Genomic DNA, 27,401 nt, shown 5'->3' with positions numbered 1-27,401 from the left:
GCAAAGTGTCTTGAAGAATATCAAAGCACTTCACAAACACAAGCAGAGTTATTTGAATGTCAAAGACACCTTATCTTTTACACTGTGAGAAAAATACCACATCTGTGATCCCCACACAAAAAACCACCCATGAAGTACTTGAAGGGACAAAATAGATGTTTTCTGAGTTGTCTGTTGGATAACTGGCCTTCTCAAGGGAGTGCAAGTTAGCAAGTATAATCTGTCCGTTATCTGACCCAGAGGACCAAGTGATGAAGAAGACTTCCAGCTGGCAGTCCCTGTCAGCCTTTTCTGACCAATTACACATTGAAGGCAGTGCTTCACATTTGTTCTTGCATGCACCTTTTGTTATGCTTCTGCCTTTGGTATAGTAACTAAGCTCAATTTCAGTTTGTGTGCTTTATGTGATCTATTTGGCAAGCCTTTGAAACTGTACTCCACTTCCTCAATGAAGAAATTTTATATGTGCTCAGTTTAAACAAGTTACTACCCAAAGACATGGAATACCACATCGTTCTGACTGATAAGACACCTATTTGATAAATGCAATATCCTCACTGCTAGATTTGTGTCACATTTTAAAATGTTGCAGCATATTTGTCTGGCAATACATTCAGTGTATCAGATTTTTATAATCTCATACTCCTATTAAAAATATTCTCTTTTACATTTGAAGTTTAACACATGCCTATATGCAACTGCTACTGAAGGTTTGTCATCCCACATTCTATTAAAAGAAAATCAAACAGATTGAAGTAACTGATTATAGTTCATTTCAAGAGCACAACACTTTACAAAAAAATACATACTTTAAAGTTCTGATTATAGTTAATTTCAAAGTACAATCATTGCCAAAAACTTTGAAGTTCTGAAAGCGTATAGAAATTCCCTATTTTTAAGAAAATGAGATGTAAAACGCATATTAAGAAATGATTCTAAAGCATTGTCAGTGCTTAAGGTTTAAGCATACACATACGGGTATTACGTGGCAAAACTGTTTTTAAAGAAATAAGTGTGAACCTTTGCAATCTTTCTACTTGGTGGTCTTAATTTTAAGTCTTTCAACACCATTCACACAAACCACAAAGAAAAGTTTTCATTTTAAAATTGAGAATATGTACCTATATGTACTTCATGGTAATAAATGGAGCTGATTTATAAGTAGAGAAAAGATCAAAATGCCTTAAAGAACAACCTTCCTCTATCGGTCATAAAAAAAAAAAAAAAGGTCCCAATCCAAGCTTTTAAACACTACAAAATTGATTACCAGTTTCACCATTTAAACAATATAGCATCTTATTTGAACTAGATGTTTCACATGCAAAAGAAAAAAGACTTAAGAATTTAAATATTTCCCTTCCAGAAAGCATTTTGTCCTCTAGGCAAATAGGCTTAGATGAGTTGGCCTTACCTGGAGCCATAACTTGTTATTCACTGCATCTCTCCCTGTAGCAATGCACTGAAATGTAGCATTCTGCCCTGCATTGACCTCTACATCCCCCAGCCTCAAGAAATGTGGAGATTTATCTGCAGAGTTAGGAAAAAAAAAAAATTAAAAATAATGCTTATTGCTAGAAAAGGTGCCATTACACTGTCTCTGCAAAGATGCATATTATAAAAACCTTTAGCTGGAAAATACAAACAAAGAAAATGATTTGTTTCATCTCAGCTCCAGAAGAATGTTTTCAGTCCTTTCCCTTCTCTCCTTTTTATTCCATGCATGAGTTCTAATAAAGTATTTTAAGAATCAAAGTCCAGAAAAGATCAAATGCTAGAATGTCAGTACCACATTACAAAAATTATCCTTATGAATTTCAGTTGTATGAAGTCTTTCATACTAGGAAAAAAACAGAAGGATACTGCTCAAGTAAAAAAAAAAATAGGTATTATCTAGATAATTTGCAACGTAACTTTGAGCTCCATACTTTTACTAAATGAAATCATTTTTGCTGTTGAGCATAATATTTCAATATTCAGGCAAATTATTTCCTTTTCTGACAAAGCCCCTAGGAAAGCTCTGTGGCACAACCACCTGAAGGATTTATTAGACATAAGAAATCTGACAGACGTATTTGAGGAATGGGCGTATTACACAGCTCTCACCCATTCCTTTCTCAAGAGCCACCAATTACAACAGTAGCTGAGCTGTTATTTCTTTGTGCTTAGTTAAAAAAGAACTAAAAAAACACCAGAAAACCTCTCGGAAAAAGAGCCCAGCAAATCAGAATGAAAAAATGTTTAAAGATCAGTACAAAAAACAGCTTATCTGAAAAGTGTAAGATTTTGATTATCTTCTGTCATGGCTGCACCAAAGTGCCTTTTAGCAATTAGAAAATAAGTAAAAAGAAAAAATAAAAAGAAGAAAAACAAAGAAGCAAGGGACAATACAAAGCCAGATACTGCAGCTGCAGAGAGTTCTGCTGACTACTGAGATCAGACAGCCAGGCTGGCAGAAATATAAAGAGGTAAATTACACAAATACCCCTTTATGCTTGGTAACCTATGAGAGTTGTAATAGAGTTGTGGGTGGAAGAAAGCAGGATGCGATGTTGCCACTGCAACCATCTTTTAAAAATTTTGGAGAAAGATTGTTGTGATGTGGTCTTTTCAGAAAGTAATTAAATTAACAGCCATGAGGTGCACTACAGTGAAATTAAATTTGAGAAAGGAAATTTGAGAAAGTCTAGAGAAAGATCAGAAAAATGGAATAGAACCAAAGTAACAAAAAAAAAACAAAACAACCACAAAACCACAACTAAGAGTGGTGTCAGAAATGTACAGTAATAATTTCTTCCTCACAATGTTTACTTGTACGACACCTGAATTAACACAATTTGTGTTCGAAGTGTATAGTTTTACTCAGAGTTGAGTAGAAAAAGGCAAATGTAAATGTTCACAAAATAAACCATAGCAAGAGACCTCCCTTCAATAGTTCAATAGCTAGAAGCCATTTATTAAAAAAAAAAAAAAAAGGCATGAAATCCAGAAAGCCATGTCATATTTCTGTAATATCTGTGGATATAGTGAACATACATATTAACAAAAGACAGCTTAAGACACTGAAGCATTTCTGCTTTTATATTCATGCAATACTTCTGGTAGACAAAGATTTCATCCAGGTAAATCACTTGCAACACTACATTTTGCCCTGGAAGCTACAACACAAATGCTATTGAAAGAACAAAGAACATCAGTGATGAAGTGATGAAAACTCAGCAGGCCACAGCAATATCAAATATGTCCTGAAAAGACAGAGAAAAATGCAGCTCTTAATCATTACTTACCACAAGGGTAACTCAGAACCTGGATGTCATCAATGGCAATGTAGCCATTTCTCCCATCTGAGACTTCGGCTTCAAATATTACCTGTCAAAATGAAAGAAAAAATGTTTACAACATTCATTTCTGCAGAATTCCCACAGTAGCAGGCGTGTTGATATAAGACACATTGCCTTTTTCATTTAGCTGAGGTTCCTACAAGGCTTGATGACTGAATGGAATATTTATTACCTAATGGATTGCAGTTCCATTCTTTTCATATATATCACTTGCTTTGGATTCACTGCTTATAGCACAACAGAAAAGCAAGTTTATTATCTCAATTAGCGGCATACTGTTTTCAATTCACTAAATCCATAAACATGATTCAATTCTGAAAAAAACACTATTACTTTCAGACAGGTTCAACATCACAGCGTACAACTGAACAAGAATTTTAACATTTGTATTCCCATTTGGGGTCTTCTGTAGCCCACATTCTCATGTAACGTGCAGTGTAATTGTACAGGAAAATATGCAGCAGCACAGAAATAAAGTGGCACTGCCCAGTGGCAATGAAAAGAACAGCTGTAGGAGATTTACGCAGTAGCCATTACATTCTTTATTTCTTGCAAGGCAATAGAGAAATTGCTGGGCATGAAACAAATATGCAACAATGTCTTCACACCCAACTTTTTGTCCCACTTCAAACATGAAGTAACAAGGAAAAATTGTTCTCAGAACATTTGAAGAGAGAGCTGTTTCCTACAGATGTACCAACATAACATCACACAGTCCAGAATAAACTGACAAACTGGCAGAAAAGTAGAGGATAATGAAAAGGAAAGCATATAGAAATGAAAAATAAAGTATGAAGCAGGAATGCCTAAACTAGCTGCGTTGTTCCAAAAGTAATGCCTCCTATTTATTTCCACGGAAAATACAAGAGCTACAAGGAGTACAAACACACTGTCTGATCGAGCAAATTCTCAGCTACCAAACACTATTTTTCAACACAGTTACCACCCACTAACTTTGCATTTTCACCAGCAATTAATAAGAGCCTGCATGCTGCACTCGTAGAAATCTGCACCAGTAGAGGTGAACAACTGTTTCACAACTGCTATTATGGTGCCATTGCTAGGAAAATGTTGCTCATGAAGTCCACCTTTCATTGGCCGGAACAGATGGAAATCAGAAGGCACCAAATCCAGACTATACGGTGGGTATGGTAGGACAGTCTAGTCAAGATTGGCAACGTGCTTCATGGTCTTCAAACCAGTATGGGGCCTGCCATTACTGTGCTGCAAGAGAAAGGCTGTCTTCATCTCTGTGCTGAAAGTTTGAGTCTCCAGCTTAGTCACTGTCGGCAATGCAGTGTCCAGAGTTGATGGTTTGTCCCTGTTCCAGAAAATCCAGAAGGATTACCACTGTCCTATCCCAAAAGACAGTACACATTCCTTTACCCACAGAGAGCTGCATCTTGACCTTTTTCTCTGATAGGGAAATCATGTCACCGCTCCATGGACTACCATTTTGACTCTGGCTCATAGTGATGACACGTGGTCTCATCACTGGTAATGACGCAATCCAAGAAAATGTCACTTTCAGTCTTGTATTCATTCAGTAGGTCCTTACAAACTCGTATACAGTATTCTTTCCGTTCCTATGTGAGCATTTTTTTTTTTTTTTTTATGGGACCCATCTGGCACAAACTCTGCAATATTCCAGTGTTGCCACCATTGATTCCAATGCATTGAAGTCAGTATTCAGCTCCACACACAGTACCCTGGTTGTTATCTGAAGATAAGCTGATCTAGATGCCTTCCAGTTCATGGTGTGATAGCTGTGCATGGCCATCCAGACTGTCATTTGTCTTTCGCACTGCTTTCCTTACTGCTCAAATATGCCACCTACTGCCTCACTGTGTTCACATTCACATGAACATTCAAGAAGTGTCAGTGGATTCCATCCCTTGTTCTCTGAGACAATGCAAAGGAGAAAGACTGATAACCCAACGTTCCAGGTAGGTGGGGAGGAATGCAAGCCCGGTCAAGGACCTTTCTTAAAGATTTCAATTAGAGCACTATTTGACAGCACCTTGCAGCTCCTCTGGCTTTCTTCAGGGAGCTGGCACTTGTTACTTGTAAGGACATCAGTGCCATTTTTTTTCATTCCCTAAAAACTACATTTAGATCAATTTGTCTTTTTGTTGTTGTTTTAAAAGGTTATGCGGTGTGAAGACAATCAGACATCTCAGTAAGAAATAATGTTATATTTAAAGCCCTTCCAAATGATTGATTTCTTTACATTACAATACAATTCTATCACGTATGTAAACAAACTTGCTTCCCCAGTTTAAGTTGAGAACTTTGACAATTGGTGTTAAATCCAGTGGCCTAAATTTACATCTAACTTCAAACCGGGGTGTTATTCATTTTAAAACAGTTTTGATTCAGCTACCAGAGAAGCCTGCCCTTCACGTACGTTAACAGATTCCAGGCAGTCCAGAGGGAAAGAATTTTCCTTACTTCGGATACAGGTGGGAATTTACATTTGTTTTGTTTGGTTTTTTTTTATTCGTTTCTTTCTTTCTTTTGCTTTTTTTCTGTAGACTGTATATAGTAAAAGATGCAGTACAGTTACAAAAGTCTCACTGAGCTTTGATTTGATAACATCTGCTCACATTCAAAAAGGGAAACAAAAAAAAGTTGGTTATATAGATGAAGACAGCACTGAGAAACTAGACCAGAAACAGAGCTTTTCTCACACATACACACAATAAATGAGAAAAAACAGACTATTCAGCTATTCCTTTCACCAGATAAAGTTTATCCTAATAAAACACCGTTGCATTCAGAGTGAATCCTGCATTTTACTTCAATGGCTTTTCAGTTTATAATCCTAGAAGGAATGTCTTAAACACCTGTATTTAGCTGAAAAGTCATTCAGACTATCAATCTAGCCAAAAACCCTTACTTGACTGCACAACTACAAACGTCCTTTCACTTACCACAATTTAATTGCATGTTCATCTAGAACATTTCTGAGACACACTTGCTTCCTTTAATGGAGAGGACAGAGTTTCCTGAGGGATGAATCAGGTTTGCACACAATAGTTCTGAGACAGTTATCCTGTCTCGTTTGTTACAGGAGTGAATGCAATGAAAAACAACAGGAAATGCTGAATAGCTCAGGTAATTCAAATGCTCAGGGGAATTACATTTCATCCTGGATTCTTTTATACACTTCCTATATAGTGCTCAAATGGTTGGTTACTTCTTCAAATAAAATTACACGCTCTTGTTTACAAGTACTTGAATTTAGATAAAAATAATTAAACAACAAATGAAACGTCAAAATTCCCTGAACTGGGCATGTTCCTATGTCTGTAACCATCCCCCATTGCACTTCTTGTCCATATATTTGTCCATTTTGCCCCTAAAACCACATAAACTTTCAACATACACAGTATAATCTGGGAAAATCTGTAATCTTACTACTGACAGTATTAAGAAAAAAAAAATCTACTAGTTTGTATCGTACTTGACTTCCTTTAATGACCAAATCAGTGACAAATTGAACCCAAACATCCTGCTATATTATGCACAACTTTAAAGACCTCTATTATATGTTCCAAAGTAATTTTGTTTTAACTTTGACGAGTCCCAGATTATTCAGTCAATCCTGTATAGAAACCATTCCCCTTTCTTTGATTGTCCTTGTCATCTTTCTTTGAACTTCTTTCTAATAGCACTATACTCTTTGAAGATAATGAGAGCAGAGATTGCACACAGTAATCAAGACGTATAAATCTATGATTCATCCAAAACAGAATTACCTAATTTATAATGAACTTCTTTCTTAACCATTCCTAAAACTTCATCTACCGCCTTTGACCATCACTGGGCTTAACGTTTATGTTATTGTGAACCTCAGGATCTTGCTGCAGATTGCTGATGGTAAACAGAATCTATCATTCCATTAATGAAATTCAGATTTTATGCAGCATGCATTATTTTCTCTCTCTTTATCGACATTAAAATGTGCCTGCCATTTTATTTCCCAGTTACTCACAGTTGGTGATTTTGTGATGGTCATCCTGCAGGCCCTCACAATTAGACATTGTCCTTGCTATTCTAAAGAAGCTTTCATATGCAAACTTCTGTCTCTGTCATCTCTCTATCCTGGTCATTTATAAATGCATTGAAAGAAACAAATCTCTGTAGGATTCCCCCTGCAGTGGCTTCTTCTGAGGATACGGACAATTTATGTATTTTTTTTCTCTTTTACACAATTGTCTATTTATGAAATTATCTTTATTCTCATAGAATAGTTTTACTACAAGGTTCTGTAGAGGAACCTAGTTAAAAGCCTTTTGGAAGCCAGTATCAATAATACCACCATTACGTATATGCTTGCTGACTTAAAGGGACCCAAGGCTGAAACTTAAGCTGATGTCATCTTTATTGCATGATGTGCAACACAGAGCAAAAAAAAGCCAGCCGATTCTAGTTATCTCATGTCAGGTACAACAAAATATCACATAGTTCACTTTCACATCCCAGTTCTAAAACACTGATGTGACAATCACCCTTCAGCTAGTTTTAATCCAGAAACACATATTTCAGAAAGACTTAAATGCTCAGCAGTATTTGAATACAATGCAGGAAACAGTAACTTCTGTAGCTGTGATGCCCAAAGGGGGGTAGGGGTGGAATCTAGTTGCTGAAGTTGAATGTTTAAGGACTACACAAATACTGCACTCCCACACGGCCCTAACACTGCATCCTATAAGCTTGCATTTGCTGGAATACACTAAAGGAATGGACTTGCCAAATTTTTAACTCTTAGCGTGATTAATTTAGGTATCCTCACTATTAGCTCATTTAACGCACTGATCCAAACAAACATTCTCAAAGTACATCTAGTGAATTATGTACAAAAGGCAGACAGGGAATAGGGAGAACTCCATAGACCAAAGCTTAGAAAGAATATAGGAAAGTTTCCCTCCAGTGCATGTTTTACATCAAACATCTTTGTGAGGAAAACAGGATGGAATGAAAGATTTCCATTAAAAAAAAAAACCTGACACTCGCACACAACTCAGTTGGAATGTGCTCCTATTTGCATGTGTAACTCAGCTCTTTTCCATCTACCAGGAAAGCAGAAAATACTTGTTCCACTCCCTAGAAAGCCCACTGCCTCTTGGGCTATTTTGGAATATTTTGGAATAGTAAATAAATAAATAAATAAATAAATATGTAAAAAAACCTAAATAGCCATTCTTTCTCTGTTTCTTGGCTTACATACTTATATATCAGAAAACATTCAGAACTAATTTTCACATCCTTGAGTTCAGCATTTTAATATTCCATTTTTTGTTTTATCTGATGACTATCTTTAGAATACAACTAGGTTTTGTAAAAGCTGTTTTCTTGATGTAAACCAGAAACATCTGCAGAGTATTTCTGCAGTTTGAGACTTGCCTTGTCCCTTCTTCATTTGACTATTTCTGATCACTTACACTATACGATATACTATACTTATACTGTACTTCTGATACTGATGAATGGTTGAATGTCTCAAAGGATGTTAGGCAATCTTATCATACAAAAGGAGCAAACATCTCACATCAATTAGATAAAGTCAGCCTTAAAAACATCTTAGTTAAAATAGAAAGTCAGTCTATTGGCTATTTTTAACTCCTTAGCCTTAAAATGATCTTAAGAATAATTTAAGATTGAAATAGACAAAAAAAATTTAGATCTTGCAATTTCCAAAGTGCATTCAGCTTGCAATACATTTTTAATTCAGCCATAGGAAGCCCTTCTATTAACTAAATTATCTGAAATTAAACTTGTAAATAGATTAATTCCAATATTTGGTAGCAAGCTGCATTAGAGAGCTATATGCAAACAGAAGGTATAATTTGTGATAGCAGTACATAACAAATCAACCAACAAGTAAAATAGTAAGCCAGTGATCTTCAAATATAGTACACAATGACTTGAATATTTGTGCCTTTTCCACAATACTCCAGCATGCACAATCCTGATAGTATTCATGTTGACTTATTTTTGGAACCTCTCACATCTTTTCTATTCAAGTATGAGTAAAACAAATGAAGAAATGAGTTAGAATGAAATTGAACAGCAGAATTATAAAATCAGTCTTTCATAAGCATATCAAATGCAAAAATTTCAACAATTTTTTTTGTATATACTCTTCTTCCTTGTTTAATCTTAATTTTTGAAAAAGCACAAAAGTGACTTCAACTATAATGTAACTTAATATTTATATTATAACTGGTTAAGATTAAACAATACTCTTTTGTTTTATACTAAAATAGCTTTCCACAGATGAAAACCGTAAAGAGAAAATATATACACAAAATGATTAAAAAAAAAAACAACAAATCCTATTTGTTTAGAAGATTCTAATTATATCTAACGATTTGCAATTCAAAAGACATTAAAAAACTAAGGTGGGAACTTCACTTAAAAAAACTATCATATTACAAAAGAAATACTTAATGAAGGCCAGTTGAAAATAAGAAGAGACAGCAAAATAATTTTTTACTTGACATAACCAAAATTATGTTGACATAATAAAAAGCATTTCCCTTGTGAAAGTTACAGATAATTTTGCTGAACTAATTTAGAAATCATGAAAACATAATTACTTCCATTTGAATGCTTAAGTAATGCTGTGAGGCAGCCTTGGCTGCTGACAGGGCCCAGGAGAATTTCCAGTACTGTAACTCAAACACAAGTGAAAATCTTGGGATCTAAATTGTGATAAGTCAACTAGCATCCAATTGTTGGTTGGATTTTTTTTTTAATTTATATTTATTTTTATTATTATTTTTTTTGTTCTCAGTATCAAACCTTCTGAGAATGAAGGAAGAAGAAGTTAAGGCTATCTTCTCCCTAGCAACCTTATCAGCAGAGCTGGTCTGCAATTGCTTATGGATTCTTCAGCCATCTCAGAGTTATCCACAGGGACAGCCAACTCCTCTAATCCCCAAACACATATTTAATGTCCAGGAAACGCTGAGAAACCTGTACTTTCAGAATTCCATCTGGTGAGAAACTCCCTGTCAGGAGTGTCTTTGGGTAATCTTTCAGAATTTATTACTCAGAAATGAGCTAGCTACTATATTCAATCCTAGGAACAGCCCTAAAATTTTCTCTTTATACATAAGTGAGAATCATAGGTAAGCTATGGTTAAGTTCTTAATGATTTAGGCTTAAACATACTGATAATGCTGCAGGACGTTTTGACTGTTTAGCCATGGGAAACAAAACCTGTAATAGGACTGCAAATCATAACATTTACATGCTAAAATTGTGACAGTCACAGTAACGGACACTAGCTAAGAACTGATACGAATTATTGAGTATTTATTATTATGATATACCTAAACTTTAAGAAAACACTTTCCATCAGGACAGCAGCAATCCTTACTACAACAGAAATGCAGTAGTACAAGTCCAGCATGATGCCACTGTTCTTTGCTGAGACTGAATAAATCAGTCCTTTTGCACTCCAATGACCACTGGTAATTTCCTATCACGTGGGGCAAAAATAAAATAGATTATTTACATATTTAAATATAAATATTAGTTAATCCATATACATGTGTACGTATGCACATATATATATATATTTATCACTAATATGCTCTTTCTCAGATCATATATACCCCTAGCCAAAATAAAGACGCATTTGAATAACTCTCAACTCAGTAATGAGAACCATTACACCTTGAAGCAATATGTGTATCATATAGATCATTAAAATTCCCCGTTTCTAAACCATGAGATGTTTTCCTTATTCAATTAAAATAAAATGACAGCATCTTGGAGTTAGTCTTTGATGAACAACACAAAAGACAGCATGACAGAATTAAATCAGCAGACAAAATTCATTGGTTTGTGTTGCATCCTATATATTGCTTTCTAAAGAACTTTTTTCCACTACATATCAAACATCAACAACAAAAAAAGCTAAAATTGCTTATTTTCAGAACAGCTATGAAAACAATTTGAAGCACCTATGCAGAGCATGAAATCCAAATCCATGCATTTGCTTGCTCCAGACAAAGACGCTGCTGAACTACTTTCCAATTCCAGCAACCACCAATGTGCTGATTGGTACATACCTTCCTTTCCCACTCCTCTATAATAAAACTCAAATGAACTACAACTGAAGCTATCACACTCTTTCACTTTCTCTAAAAGTGTTCATACTCAGCCTATTTAAAGAAGAGCCTTCCCCAAAAGAAATTAAAGTGTAGAAATGCACACTGAAAAGGTATGTTTTAGAATGAGGTCACTCTTGCAAGAGGACAACTCACAGCAGAGTGCAGGTGAATATAAATTCAGAAAGAATGGAATAAAAATAGTACCTAGCTTATTTCACAGACAAATGTTCAGGAAAAAAAAAAAAAGGCTTGATTGTAAGTTTTTGCTGATATTAGGAGAGAGAACAACTGCAAGCAAAACTGTCCTAAATTACAACAGTTGCTAACATGATGGAAACAAAGAAGAGGAAAGACTATGCTACTCCCTTACTCTGGGTCATCATGAACAGAGGGTAGGATAATGACAAAAAGCCTTAAGGCAGGAAAGCTAACACCAAAACGCATTCTAATACAAGTGGAGGCCTATCTATTAGGTACAGTTTAACATATATATAACAAACGTAGATCAACTAGCACCAAGAAAAGAAACTCAATTAAAAAAAGTAATTCACCCAAAATAATGGATGGTTTATATTGAACTGTACTGTGGAAATACTCATTGCATTATATTTATATATATATAATATAATATATATGTAATATATATATAAATATTATATTATAGTATAAATAGTTGGAGCAGCCTATAATACAAATATATTATATATATAAAATATTATAATATAATACAAAGAGTGCTAGTTTCAGTGTGTGGTGTGCAGGTGCTAGAACAAGCTGCACAGAGGGACTGTGGAGTCTCCTCCTGGAGATTCCTGAATACTATGGAATCAGGAGATTCCACAGTACAAGAGATACAGATTCAAGAAATTACACTGATGTTCTCTTAAAAAAAAAAATACTTAAAGATACAACCACAATATTTAAACCCCTAATTCTGTATATAATCTTATTTAATCTTCTATATGTTTGCACTAATTGATGCTGGACAAACACAGAAGACAGTCATCTGTACAAACAGCTTATGCCTGAAGACACAGGAGAGATGACACTGGCATTTTGTTTCTCTCAGTTTTGCACAATATCCACTAAGCTGAACTGAATGTGACAATGGATATCAAGAGCAAGAAGATGGACTTCTGTAGGTAAATAAGGAGCACAAGTTAGACTAGGAAAAATGTAGGCCTGCTGCTGAATGTGACAATGGCCCTGATGTCCCAGGACCAAGGCTAGTAAGACTGGCCTTCAGAAATCCAAAGACCCTGAGATCAAGAGGGAAAGTCCAGAGCAAGGAAGAACATACCCCAGGGGAAAGAGGATCAAGTCATGGAATACCCAAAAAAAAAAAAAAAAAAAAAAAAAAAAAAAGGAAATATATGAGCCCATGAACAGGATGCACCTATGAGCACTGAGGATAGTGTCATTGCAAGGCAACTCTCAATTACATTTGAATGGCAGAAGTGCCTGAGGATCATTTGCTGGAAACCAACTGCAGAAAGAAGCTTTCTAGAAAAGAAACTGGGAGATCTGGTGGACAGCAAGTTGAACATGGACCTCTGCAATATGCTCCTGCAGCAAAGAAGGCTAACTGTATCCTGGTCTGCACTAGAAGCAGCATTGCCCACAGGCTGAGGAGATCTTTTACTGCTTCTGCTCAGCACTGGTGAGGGCACGTCAAGAGTGCTGGGTCTAGTTTTTGGCTGCCCAGTACAAGAGATACAGACATAAAGGAGAGAGCTTAGCAAGGGACACTCAAGATGATGGGACTGGAACACCTCTCATATGAAGAAAGTCCGAGACGGCTGGAACTGCCTAGCCTATGGAAGTCCCAAGGAGGATCTAATCAATGTGTATAAGTAGGCACGGTGCAAAGAGGATTCAGCCAGGTTTCATCATTCACATCTGCTGTCAGGACAAGAGGTAACAGGGAAAAACTAGAACACAGGAAGTTCCCTCTGAACACCAGGAAATACTTATGTGCTGTGCAGGTGCTAGAACAAGCTGCACAGAGGGACTGTGGAGTCTCCTCCTGGAGATCTCCAAAATCATGCCTGGACATAGTCCTGGGTAACCTGCTCTGTCTCTAGAGCATGACGTATTGAAAAATCTAGAGAAGAAAGAGCATAAACCAACTTATATTTCTGTCTACATCAACTAATATCCTTTTTAATAACTAATATGCCATAGACACACCATGGTATTTTAAATTTATATCCTTGGGACCAAGTTTTGATGGTTATGCCTTTAGCAAGGCTACCAACGTGATCAAAGAGAAAAACCTTGAAAAGGCTCCTAGGTAAACCAGGTGTGCTAGACCTCCAGACACTCACATTTCATTGGAATAAATCTCTTTAGAAATTATATTTAATTTCTCAAAATATTTGACTAGTAACACTGAAATCACTTAAACTGTCACTTTTAACAGTAATGCACACTATAACATGCCTTGATTAACGAAACTAGACAAGTTTGATTAATTTCCTAATTCACTAGTTAAAGCAGAAATTTCTATTTGAGATGGGGACAACGAAATATTCCTTTTTCAAAGTAGTTTTAAATTAAATATTTGTGATAAAAACGTTAAAGCAACATAAGTGATAGTTTTGAAATCTGTCAAGAAAGATCTGTGAAATCAGGAAGAGGAACATTAGTCAGAAATAATACAGATGCTGTTTACACCACTAGCAACTAAGGCCAACTTCCTATATTAATTCGGAATGGATTTTTCAGATACATTCTGGGATTATTTTAGGCATTACATCATTAATAATAGGAGAATTGAATACAGAATCTTTATAGTTTATTCTACTCATTTAGAATAGAAAGCTACAGTTATTTGTTTTATACCTGTTTGCAAGTATGAAAAGCTAGATGTTATTAAGAAGCTGAACAAATGGAAGTGGATCTGAGCAGGGAAGACAAGTTACTGACAAGTCAATCCAGGCACATCACAGGAAGATAAGTATCAACAAGGCATCAAAAAGAACCTTTTCTGTACCCCATAAAATCCTTACCTTGAACACACAACTAAAATCTTATCAGACCTTCTCCCTTCTATCTTTCCTCTATCAATCAATCTGCAAAGACATTTGCTAAGTCAACTTGCCTCTGAGCAAATAAACTAAAATGAAAAATCAAAGGAATGATGAATCCTAAATTTAAGAGAAAAGGTCTCTCCTTCATTCTGAAAGAAAACTATTTTCATTTTTCAAAGTGTTGAAGATTAATACTAAGTAGACATTCTTAACTTTCTTTATAGGTGTACCTCATAAGCTACTATTTCAGCGGTTTTAGTCTGTCAAAATGAGTAATGCTCATGATCTCTGGCACTGTCCATGAATTTATCTCTTTCTCCATAGAAAAAAAAAAAAAAAAGAGGGCAAAATCCTCACAACCAGAATGAATTGCCTCTTGAAAGACAGAAATAACTAAACACTATTCATACACACAATCTTAGGACTTTTTTTTTTTTAGGACAAGACATCAATTTTTCTTTTCTTTTTATAAAACACCTATTTATTTGAAAATACTGTTCAGAAAAATAGCTATGAAGCACCAAGTAATAACTATTCTTCATGGAGCTTAAGTTTTTAGTCAACAGAACAAATCTACTGTAGTTTCTTGTTCGTGATTTCTTCTTTGTCCATAGTTTGTGATATATTTTTTATGTTCCTGTGAAATCTTCTCCTAATAGATTATTAAATGGCAGAAGAAGATTGCATAGATGAATATGAACCTTTCCCCTCATAAAATGACAACTTTTATCTACAAGGAGCAGATAAGGGAGAAGGATGTCCTTACTAGTAACCTTCTGGAGATAAACTTCTATCCCAAAATAAACATGCTACAATCTCTGCTCTCAAAGTTCATCTTGCATTATTGTAAGGCACTGTAAGTTATTATGTGTCATCAATAATTAAAAGAGAAGTCAATTCTTGTGTTTAAGCTGCCTTTCTTCTCAAATGGTAGGCAGTGGGAGCCCTGTCACCGAATTTCAGGATGGTTTAAGTTGGAAAGAACCTTAAAAACCTTCCAGTTCCAAATCCCTGCCATGGGCAGATTTGTCACCCATTAGATCAGGCTGTCCATGATCCCATTCAACCTGATCCTGAATGCCTCCAGAGATGGAGCAAACCACAGCCTGTCTGGGCAGCCTGTTCCCATACTTCACTGCCCTCTGAGTAAAGATTTCTTCATAGTATCTAACCCTAAATCTGCTAGATTTCTTTCAGTTTAAAGCCATTACCCCTTGTCCTATCACTAACCTCCCGGATAATGAGTTCCTCTCTGCAGCTTTCCTATAGACTCCTCTTTCGGTACTGGAATGCTGCTATAAAGGTCTCACAAATAAATCCCATTATATTTATCTCATAGTCTCATACGTTACATTCAACATAGTTGCTTTTCCTTTAAATGATATAAGACAAAGATAATTCCAAAACAGGAATAAATTAGGAATTTATATTGAAATGGTGATTCCTTAGTCACTAGTCAAGTTTCTGCAGTCGCAGGCAATTATTATCATATTCAGTTCACTAAGGTTCCCCACAGGCCTACAACTACAGATGAGATGCAAGGAAAAGCCTGGGACACTGCTCCACCAGAACAGATAGTGAAGGCAGTGCTAGTGTCTACGCAATGAAGTCTCTACTGCTTCCTATTAAAACACACATGTAAAAATAAAATAGTAAAAATCACTATGGAATACACATTTTGTTATTCGTATTTAATTATCCTTAATTTCCACAATGCTGAGGAACTACAAAATTTACTCAAAATTCATCTCCATATGAGAATCTACAGGCCTTCATCTGCTTAGAGAACTACTTCTGGACACAAAACTTATCTAATAACATTGAAAATTTGTGGAATTGTTGGATACTATTTTCAGTTAGTAAGAAACTTCAGTTATTCTCATACATACTCAGCAATCAAATAGTTGGAGCAAGTAATCTGAATTGCATACAAGTCTTTAGTGAAGGAGGGTCAAAATCTAGCTTTCTTTAATTGCTCAACTGATCTACATAGAAGTATCAGTTTCCTTTCTCTTCTCCCTCAGTTACAAGGGATGCAGTTTCTCTCTGTATCTTTTCTACCTAACTTTATGCTCGCCTACCCCAAGCTTCCTTGTTGCTTCACATTAACTACTACTGATGTTTTTATACTTGAATCTGTCTTAGAGCACTTAGTGATCTCTTACACTCCACAAAAGAAACACTCGCTTAACTCGAGGTAAATCTACACAGTATCCTAGCAAAACGAACATGGAAATCCCTAATGTAACTTTCAATACATGCTTCATATTAATGCATTCTTTAAGAGTTCCTTTGTATCCCTTTGTGTACAAACTTCATTTCTTCTCACTATTCTTTCCCTTTTCAAAACATTCTCCTCTAGGAGGCATTTCTCGAGAGCTTCTTTGGTTTCCAGACTATTTCCTCATCTCCCTTTACTTGCTACATCACTCATATCGTTTTTCCCACTCTTTCCACGAGAGAAGTGCCCATGTGAAAATAAGGTTCCCGCCAACTACAGCTCCATCTATCTTAACCCTTTCTTTTAAATACTGTGCAATGAAGTTCTCTTTGAAGTCAGAATTCCCTTTCTCCATTTCTCTGGTTCATTTTCCACTCCTTGAATCCTTGCAAAACTGCCATCACATAAACCTATTTCCAGACAAAACTAAGATCCATTTAAATTCCCACCCGTCAAGTCATCTTGCTGTCCTAAGAATGTCCTGCTCTTGGCTTCCATAATACTGTTTTTTTGTTTGTTTGTTTTGGGGGGTGTTGTTTTGTTTGTTGTTTTTTTGTTTTTTTTGCATTCTCCTCCAGCTCAAGAATGGAATTGAGTTCTTTTTTTTTTTTCTTTCCATTTTTATATTTACTACATGAAACAGTACAAGCTCCTAAAGGATTTAAGTGGGAACAAATCATATTTCCTGCCTCTAAGTGTAGTTGTAAGATAGAGTTCAGCACTAGCAGAGCTGAAGATGGAGCACCCCACATGAGATGCATATAACCCAGGCAGCTGCAGCACAGCTTGCTTCTAACATTCTCTCAATTTCTTACCTCTAATGGACCATTCCAATATGGCAACGAGTCTCAGAAATAAGAGCAGAAAATATTAGCTCTTTGTCAGTACACACTGACTGAAAGCCATTTGCTTCATCCTCTGAGGAGAAAGTTGGCAAACTAGGCCAGTGCAGAGCTCCATAGCTGCCAGTCCTTCATCACAGCACTATGCTCTATAAGTCTGACCACACTACTGAGAACAGTCAGTGAGACAACCACAGCAACCATTATAGTACTGATACCATCAGATAGTAGAATAAACAGATATCTACTATTTTTGAAGTAGAAAACTGAAATAGTGAGGAAAACTTGAAGTAAGTAATCTTTTCTAGCAGATCAGTGAAATCAAAAGGCAAAGGCCATGGTATGGATGAATTTAACAGAACAATAAGGCTGGTAAGCAACATTGAGACATTACAGGGCAACAAAGTCACCCAAGTATGATGCAATTAGCACTAATCTCAAACTTCAAGTAGTCTACTATGTCTCAAAATCATACACAGAATTGGGAATCATCATTTTGGACAGAAAAAAACAACACACACACTGCCCCTAGATAACTCCACAGATAGTCCAAGGTTTTATACAGCTTCTAAAATAGCCACTAATGCAGCAGTCCGTACTTACAGAGCTTTGGAAAGACAACAGTCAAAACATTCACCAGTTATCTGCCCAGTTCATATTCTTCTGATTTCTTTTTATTAGTCTGTCTCTAATTAGCTTAGAAATCGAAGTTGCACTTTTCTTTGCTGCTGCTTCTCCGATACTTTCTCTAACACTTTCTGAGCTGACAGTACTTTCCTAAGTTGCTCTGCACATTTCTTTTCCACCCACAGACAAAATTGGAACTCAGCCTTACATACACATTTCACATTGCATACAAAGAAGGCAGCTTCAACTCTCAGTTCAGAGGAACAGGCTGAAATGCAACAACTTCACACATCAGAGTAAAGTCCTGTAATAAACACCAGATAAACAGGACTTCCCTTTGCTTCCAGTTACTTCAGCATGTATTTCAGACCCTCTCTCCTTGCAACTGCAAACATGTGAGACCAAATATGCAGACCCTCAGCCCAAGGTTTCACAGATTTCCAGTTACATTCCCCAGCTATTTAGAACCCAGAGATGCCAACAAATCTTATCTCCCTGAGCTGTTTGTACTGCAACAATTATCTTCTCTCAGAGGAGTCTGTCAGCTCTGTTTTTGCTACACCCATCCTATCACAAACCAGGGCCCGAGACACGCTCAGGGCAAAAGGCCAAGAAAGTCCATATATTATCAGACTTTGAAACAAGATACCAGAACAGACACACATGCAAAACATGCTGACTCACGCACTGCACCTTTTCCTCAGTTATTCTGACCTGAAATGTCAACCCTTATACTTTGCATTTAATTACTCAGTTAAGTTATATTTTTACTAAGAGTGTTTACCAAATAGGATGAAGAATAATCATCCTCTCATAAAACATGAAATAAAAAGCACTTGAAAGATTTAAGAAAACTTGTGTGATTAAATCTCCTGTCTCACAGTGGTATAAAGCTCTAGAGAGATCCACTCAGTCATCTGTCAGCTAAAGCAGCAAGACTTTATTAATTCTGAAAAGCAGTCTACAACTGTAAACCTGAGCAGTGTATTTATCTCTTCACCCAGCTTTACTTTCTACCTCAGTTCCTGATATTTGAGTACTTATTCAATTTAACTATTTTAAAACAAACATCACACAAATAACTTTTTAGTTTTTCTTTTCATAACATTTGCTAAAATTATCTTTGCACACCTTGCCTAGAGAACCACAGTTCGATAACTTTTATGGTCAACTCCTTTACAGGTGGTAAAGAGAAAATGTTTTATTAGCTAAGACTAACACCCCAAAATATCACAAAACATAAACAAATCATCATTTGATGATAACTATAACTCAGGGATACTTCAAAGGATAGTTTCTCCGCTATACTTCAAGTATGAAATAACCAACATAACTCGGCGGAAGATGACATTCACTCTAATCATGGCAAGCCGTGACAGAATAGGGCTACTCGAAGCATTTCCATTCCTCTCACTTAGAGCAATTACTGTTTAACAATGGTGATCATGACATGCTGAGTAATAGGCATTTTGTCCTTTGGCACATCCAGCTATCCTTGGCTTAAGTTTAGTCAATTTTGTGCACAAAAACAAAGCCAAACATCACACTCTTGACAAAACTAAGTGATGAATAAGGACAACACCACTAAAAGAAGAAAAACTCCGTGATCCATCTCTGTGCTGTAAACAAGTCTTTGGATGTGAAAAAACTCAAGGTATTTGGAGAACAATAAATTTAGTGGATGTCAGAATATCTAGGCAACTCAGGCACCATTCGTCTTGAGCCTGAAAGGTATGTAGAACAATCCCTTACTAACAGTCATGACTTCCTTCCTCCTTCCTCTTTACCTTTTATTTACTACTTTACTGTAAATTGCTCAGTGTTTCAGTTTGCATATCCAGGATGAACTTCTGAGAAAAAAAATGCTTTCATTGTAACTCATTAATTTGTTACATATGTCTTTGGGTCTTAACACACACACACGTGTGCATACACAATTTTTTCTACTTGTTTAATGCCACCATTTCTGGTCACACTGAAGACTGCAGGACATTCACAGAGTCTCAAAAAAGATCTTCATGTTGTCTCTAACAACTTCACCTACACACTATATCAAATTTCAGAGGACAAAAGAAAGCAAACTGTTTTCATCGCAGTTAACTTCCCAAATATAAGGAAACATCAACAGGTAGTATACAACATTCAAGTGAAATGCATTTGTAATTGGTCATTGTATGAGTTTCTTAGTTCAACAAACAAGAAAGCTTTACACTGCAGAACTAAATGAACTTACAATGAGTATCAGAAACTAAGACTCACGTAGTTACACAGTTAATGCCAAAGTAGTCATTAAGGTGTTCTAGGGCTTTGAAAAACTTCTACAGACAACAAGAGGTTTATCAGCATCTCTCAATATGCATCTCTCAGTATGCCTCAGATAGCACTCTGCCTCTATCATGAATTAAAGAAAAGTAGATAAGCTGAACATATGTTAAAAGGCTATTTCTGATCTTTGTGAAAGATACGATCTGAACAAACTTATCAGGCAGTAAGTACAGACAACAGCTTATATAGAATATCATTTGACTGTAATAGAAATGCATAGAAGATGCAAAAAGAGTTACTTTGTAATTACCACACACAAAAAAAAAGTCACATACATACAACGTATCTGAACAGCAGGCAACCAGGTCTCACTGTGCTGTTAGTAAAAGTACCTTGCCAAACATAACAAACTTGAGCAAACTCTCCAAAGGTTTTACATAGCGTTTGCCCTTCTATGTGATGCCTATTGGGCATCACATGCTGACATGACACAAAGACCAACTTTTTTCCACTGCACCTCTGCCTCAGTGTAGCACAGCTCACTTATTCAATATTCATCATTTACAGTCAAATATTCGTATCTTTGCCCGTATCTTGAAAATATTTGCACCCATCACTGATTCTACTCTAATCTTCCTAAACTACATGCCTTTGAGCACACATAGTTTTTCCCTTATCCTTTCCACTGCTTTGCAACAACATGCTTGTACATGATCTGTTCTTGGAAGCAAAAGATTCATTATATTCTGAATAATGAAGCCTTCCTTGCTCCTTTTCTAATCCTTACTCATGCTAGATCTGAATAAAAAATTAAAAAAAAACAACAGACTTTCATCTCCTGAACTATTCCACCTGTAAGTCAGGGAAAAAAAGTGTTTTTTAATACACTTATTAATTAAACCTATTATCTCACATTTATATCAATTGTAAATATTATACTTAGAAACACAAATGAGCAATTCTTAAAAAACACATTTCAGTCTGTGTCTAAAAATAAGCATGACACTACAGGCAAGGAAACTACTTTCTTAGTCAAAATTTTGCCAACCTGAGTTGAATGTGAATTTAGCTGTGACGTTAACTTAACGATTATGTACTTAATTGAAGACTTCTATTTACAAAATGAAAATATAATAAAAAAAACAGGGATAAAAATAATCAAATGGTGTTACTGTATCAGCAAAGAACTCAAGAAGCGCCAAATTTGTCTCACTGAAGATGAAAACCAAGTTGCTGGAGTTACAGACTTACGCACTACGAGTAAAACTGTACAGTCTGAAAAGTCTAACAGAATTTGATAACAACCACTATAGTGGTATTAAAAAAAACAATAGCTAGAAATAATGAAGTAATGAAAAGCAATCAACTTGATATCAAGTCATTCAAAAGTAGTGCCTGAGTAAAATTCTTCAAAAAAAAAAAAAAAAAAAAAATTAATAGCTGATACACCAAGTCAGTTACCAGAAGCAGATAGTTGGCCCTGAAAATAAAGAGTATCATAAAGCCTCTATGTAAGAGAGCAAGTACCTTCTCAAGTACCATTTAGCTATAAGTGATATAGTTCTTGTGATGCTATAAATACACTTATGCATACTAATGATCACACCACCAGTTAAGTGACTTAAGTCTATTCAGTTGTTAGGTATGCTCTTGGCATTAGTTAAAAATATTACTTATGAATAATTTGTAATCTATCTGGAGTACCATCTACCCAGAATTACTCCTCCTTAATCAAAGAATGCCCAATGCATAAGCTTTCAAATACACTGTAAGCAAACAAATTAGTGTTTATTTTACTGTCATTGTTGTGTTTGTTTCGGTCTCTACTTAAAATACCAAACTGCTCTCTTTTCTGTAATGGTTTTCTGATTCACTGTCATTTCCAATACATATTTTCCCTTGGTAAATAAGTTTCTCACTGTTACAACAACAGGCTTACTATGAATCTATAAAATATAAATCTGTCTTACACAAATCAAAGAGAAATCACATGTCAATGATTGCAAGGAGCACTGCCTACTATTTCTGTTTTTCAGCCCACCCGTAAAGATCATAAACAGACTAGACTCTGCAACCTCATACAGTGTTCAATTCTAACATGTTTGTTGTAAACTACTGCTTTCAAGAGTCAGCTACTGTGCTTTATATACAGAGTGTAAAAAGTACAGCTAAGTATAGCATAGTTTTTTTTTTGTTTGTTTTTTGTTTTTAAGTTCTTTATTAACTTTATAATTATTTTCCAGTCCATCGTGGAAGTAACACATAAAAGCACCAGCGGCTTTGTCAACATTGAAGAATTTATTCATTCCTTCTTCCTTGAAAGTTGACTGATGATTTCTTTACATAATTATTCCACAAAGATTTTCTCTACTTCTTCCAACTATGAAAAACAACATAAGCCTCCTCTTTGCAGCTGACCCAAAACTGAGCTGTCAAAATTTGGCTGGTCCAGCAGCAGTGCCTGAGGCTCTGGGGAATGCTGGGACAATTCCATCTAGCGATTCCATCTACAAAATCTGTCCACAATAGGGCAGTACTGCAGCAACATCTTTTTAAAATTTTGCAAATACAAATAAATTGTAATTACTTCTGAATACTCAAGACCTTAATTAAGAATGCTCTAATGATTGAATTTGGAGTACATAATTGTCTCCTCCTTTAAGAAATAAAGTTAGGCAGATAAAGGTACTGCAAGCAAACTTATTTCAATATAACTTTTTTTTCCTATAGGTTCAGCGAATAACTTGGGGTGGAAGAGACCCTCTGGAGATCCAGTTCTACTACCTGCTCAAAGCAAACCAACTTCAAATGTTAAGATCAATAACAACCTAATTACCCAGTCAAGTTCGGAAAATCACTAGGGATGGAGATTCCACTACCTCTTCAGGCAACTCACTCTGGTGCTTAACTATTTATTTTTCCCTATAACCAGTCAATTCCTCATGTTGAAATTCATAGCTGTTGCATCTTATCCTCTTACTGTGCACCTCTCACAAGGATATACCTCAACACTAGGAACTTTAGATAGGTGCATCCATTCAGCTTGCAGCTTTTTTTTTTCCACACACTTTAGAAAGTATGCTATACATCTATGCCTATCCACATACATAAATACTTTCTGAAAGCCAATCACTAAAAGTAAAGAGAGTCACAGTCGAATTCTATTCACACATGGGGGAAAAAGAGGGAAGGGGAAAGAAAAGGTAGGAGACTGACATTCAGTTATTTCATATCATTCAGGAGAAAAGATGCCAAGTGATAGTAATTTTTTAATAATGTTTGCCCTTTAAGTAGCAGTTCAGTTGTTTCTGTCTAATAGTTAATGAGATGTATGCTTCCATAGCCAGAAAATATTGTCAACAAATATGAGCAAGAATAAAAGTTGATTATATCCACATTTTTTTTTTCATTCTCAGTGTGATTATTTACAAGACGCTACATGACAGGAACCACCATTTTATCACTTATCGCTTAAATTTAAATTTCAGTGTTTCTTTCTTCCTCGCATGAAAAAGATGCCAAGCATGTATACATTGCAAAGTTACTCTACACCAAATACCAAGCAAAATCTTAACCTCATATGTATGTTTTGCCTTTCCTAAGAACTCTTACTGTATCTAAATCTCCTGTTGGCCTTGCACTTTCCAATTCTGATAGATATGGTGAAAAAAGAAAGGAAGTGTACAATGACTATTTTCATTTCCATCTATTAATATGAATCAAGTTTCTACTGCTGTTTTATATTCAATTTGTCAAATCTCACCTTTTTTTAGTATTACTTTCATTAGAATATGACTTCTGCTGTTTAAAAGATGTCCTCTTACCCTCATTCTTGTAATAGTCATTTTCACACTGGCCTTAAAATCAAACAATTTTGGGTTTAGTGGTGGTGGTATTTGTGTATTATCGGTCATCATTTCCTCTGTTTGATCCAACTTACAGAGAAAGTACAGAGAAAGGTTGTTTCATATTACCTACAATAGCTCTAATTTTTCATCTCCTCTTTTCAATGAATGTTTTTTTTTTGCTGTAGTTGCAGAAAATACTCACTCTTACTATATTGAGGAGCTGAAATGCAAATCTCTTGAGAGGGTCATTCTCACAGAATAGCCGTTAAGATAAACATAACTCTTTTCTTTGTTAGATAGTTTTCTCTCTTGTGGGTTTCCTAAATACCTCAAGGAGCTACCTCATTCATGGACATAAATCTCATTACCAAAACTTTACTCTCCTTGTTGCAAGTTAATGGTTACCCCACTTATTAGTCTTACAAGCTTAGTGTATGCCATTGATAGCAACATCCTGGTGTGGGCAGGAGTATAGTCCTATCCTAAAAAGTTTCAATATCTTGTATGTTTTGACAGATCTTCTCTGAAAAATCACAATTTTAAGGTTTTTAAAGGGCTGACTGAAAGCCTGATACTACCCTGTGAACAAATTGGTGCAGAATTCCTGCACCAATTTAGTTAGTTACAGATCTTCAATGAAATATTATTTAGGAGAAAAAGATTCTTCTGACAATAATTTTACTAGAATATTTCTTCAGGAGTTTAGAATTTTTTTTTCCTTCTGCATTTATTGCTCTTTATCTAAATTTTAATAAAGAAAACAAAGTAAAAATGAACCTACAGATTCAGCAGAATAAAAGATTCTGAACTTGTCAGAAGATGACTCAAAAGAAAAAAACTCACATGTAAAGTCACACTAATTTAAAAAAATCCCCAATTAAACGTACTCTACCTCCATTAAAAAAAAAACCTTCAATTAAGTGTACTTTATCTTCTTTTTAACAAAACCCTTAACAGCCAAACATTATAAGACTTGGTTGCTATGACAAAGATGATTGTAATTAATATGGTTGGAAGCCAAGTAAATGCTGCTATGCATTGGAGAAGGTATTGTATCAGAACACAAGGATAAAAGGTCATTCAGTACTGTGGCTGATAATAATTAACTTCTCTGAAAGGTCGCCAGGAGAAGGTTTTTTTTTTTAGTTACTGTGTTCTCTAACATTCATGTATTCTCATCTCTTGCAAAGAGTCCAGTGGAGGGCCACAAAGATGGTGAAGTGTCTGGAGCATCTCCCCTATGAAGGAAGAAAGGCTGAGTGAGCTGGGTCTGTTTAGCCTCGAGAAAAGAAGACTGAGAGGGGACATGATCCAGGTCTATAAATATCTAAGGTGTGGGGGGCAGAGTGGCAAGGCCTCTTTTCTGCAGTGTGTGGAGACAGGATAAGGGGAAACAGCCAGAAACGGCAGCAAAGGAAGTTCCACGCAAATGTGCGCAAGAACTTCTTTACGGTGACGGAGCAGTGGAACAGGTTGTCCAGGGAGGTTGTGGAGTCTCCTTCTCTGGAGATATTCAAGACCTGCCTGGACACCTACTTGTGTGACCTGCTATAGGGAACCTGCTTTGGCAGGGAGGGTTGGACTCGATCTCTGGAGATCCTTATGATCTCTTCCAAGCCTTATGATTCTGTGATTCCTCAAATGACAATTGAAAATTAAACTAAAACCATGGTCTTAACATCTCATCTACCATAAGTAAGATAAAACAGCTCTCTAATGCAAAATTCCGTTTTTTAGTTCTGCAGTATTATTATTCAAGGAATAGGAATGCAACTTCCTCCTATTTAACAAATTGTCTTCATCGTCATGAGTTGTCTCTCTTCACATTCTAATATGAAAAACATTTAAAAGTGTCTTTTGAAAACTCATTTAAAAAGCTCTTAATTAGAGTTTATTCCATTATTAGCTTTCCCATCTTTACTACTCGATGAGTGCTTTTCTAAGTGCTTTTTAAGGTTTTCAGGCTTTTTAAAAATAATTCTTTGGATAGCAGTATCTACTATTAGGATAGTTATAGAGAGTAATAGTAATTCTGAAGGATAACAATTTGAGTGTTAAAGCCTTAAAAAAGTGGAAACCAAAGACTACGTTTAGAGACAATGATATAACATACAGCAAAACTTATTTTTTCCAGACCAAAATATACAATTTGATATTACTTTGACACAGCAGCTTTAAATGTCTTCTGTTAAATTACTTGAGTAACCAGTAAACTACATTGTGAAGCCCATTTAAAAGGGGGGTGAAGTTCTGAAAGAGAACACTTAAAGAATCTAGGATGACTGACATCGATTGATTAAAGAATCTCTATATGACACAGCACACATAATAAAAAATTAGGACAGTGCTCCATTTTTAATACATAAGACCATGAAATATCATTTAGTGTTCTTTAGGAACCCCAATAGCAGATATCTACCCATTCCAAAAACACTATAAAGAAATACTATAAAACACAGATACTATTTCAAAGGAGTATTTATATATGTTCTTTAACAAGTCTCAGTATTGCAATTTCTCATTTTCAGCTTTTGTACATAGATGTTAAACACTTGGGATGCGTAGCTAGGTAAAAAATAAATGTTTTAAATGGGCTAATTAATTATAACACACACAACTAAAAATACAAATTACTTCTCGAAAACCTGGTTGGCTTTGCAACACTGTAGCAAGTAGCTTAGCCTACTAACAGTTTCCCATCAGCAAGGGCAGGTTTCGATTTCCCTCTTAATCTGGTTGATTCTGCCTGCATAGCCCATGTCCAATCTTCTGCCAGCACTGAAGCTCACCAGATCCTTCTGGAAGCCTGCTCTGACAACTTGGATAACAAGCTTAGGGGTTTTTTTGTTTTTATTTTTATTTTTTTTATTTTTTATTTTTTTATTTTTAACTAGGTAAATGAGTTAAACCAGCACTGCTCTGAAGAGTGCCAAAGTGAGCAGTGATGTTGGCAGAAACTACCCTCACTATTCCTCCAGCGCCAATTTCCTTCAACACACAGTACACACAAAGGAAACTACTACTTTAAACAAATACAAACAGTAGCAAGGCCACATTTTCAGGGCAACAACAAAACTGGAATCAAAGATGAAACAGCTT

The 27,401-nt window shown here is 35.7% G+C and overlaps 1 protein-coding gene across 1 annotated transcript in view; it reads right to left on the bottom strand.

Moving 5' to 3' along the window:
* Window positions 1–27,401, bottom strand: part of PTPRK (protein tyrosine phosphatase receptor type K) — a 391,871-nt gene that overhangs the window by 210,229 nt on the left and 154,241 nt on the right. The window contains exons 4-5 of the mRNA XM_085217336.1: window positions 3,285–3,366; window positions 1,412–1,527 (exon numbers count right to left, since the gene is read on the bottom strand). Coding sequence (XP_085073462.1) covers window positions 1,412–1,527; window positions 3,285–3,366 — 198 coding nt within the window. The remainder of the gene's footprint in view (window positions 1–1,411; window positions 1,528–3,284; window positions 3,367–27,401) is intronic.

Source organism: Meleagris gallopavo, chromosome 2 (genome assembly GCF_905368555.1).
Source record: "Meleagris gallopavo chromosome 2, MGAL_WU_HG_1.1, whole genome shotgun sequence".
Classification (NCBI taxonomy): Eukaryota; Metazoa; Chordata; class Aves; order Galliformes; family Phasianidae; genus Meleagris; species Meleagris gallopavo.
This window is presented reverse-complemented; position numbering and strand designations above follow the sequence as displayed.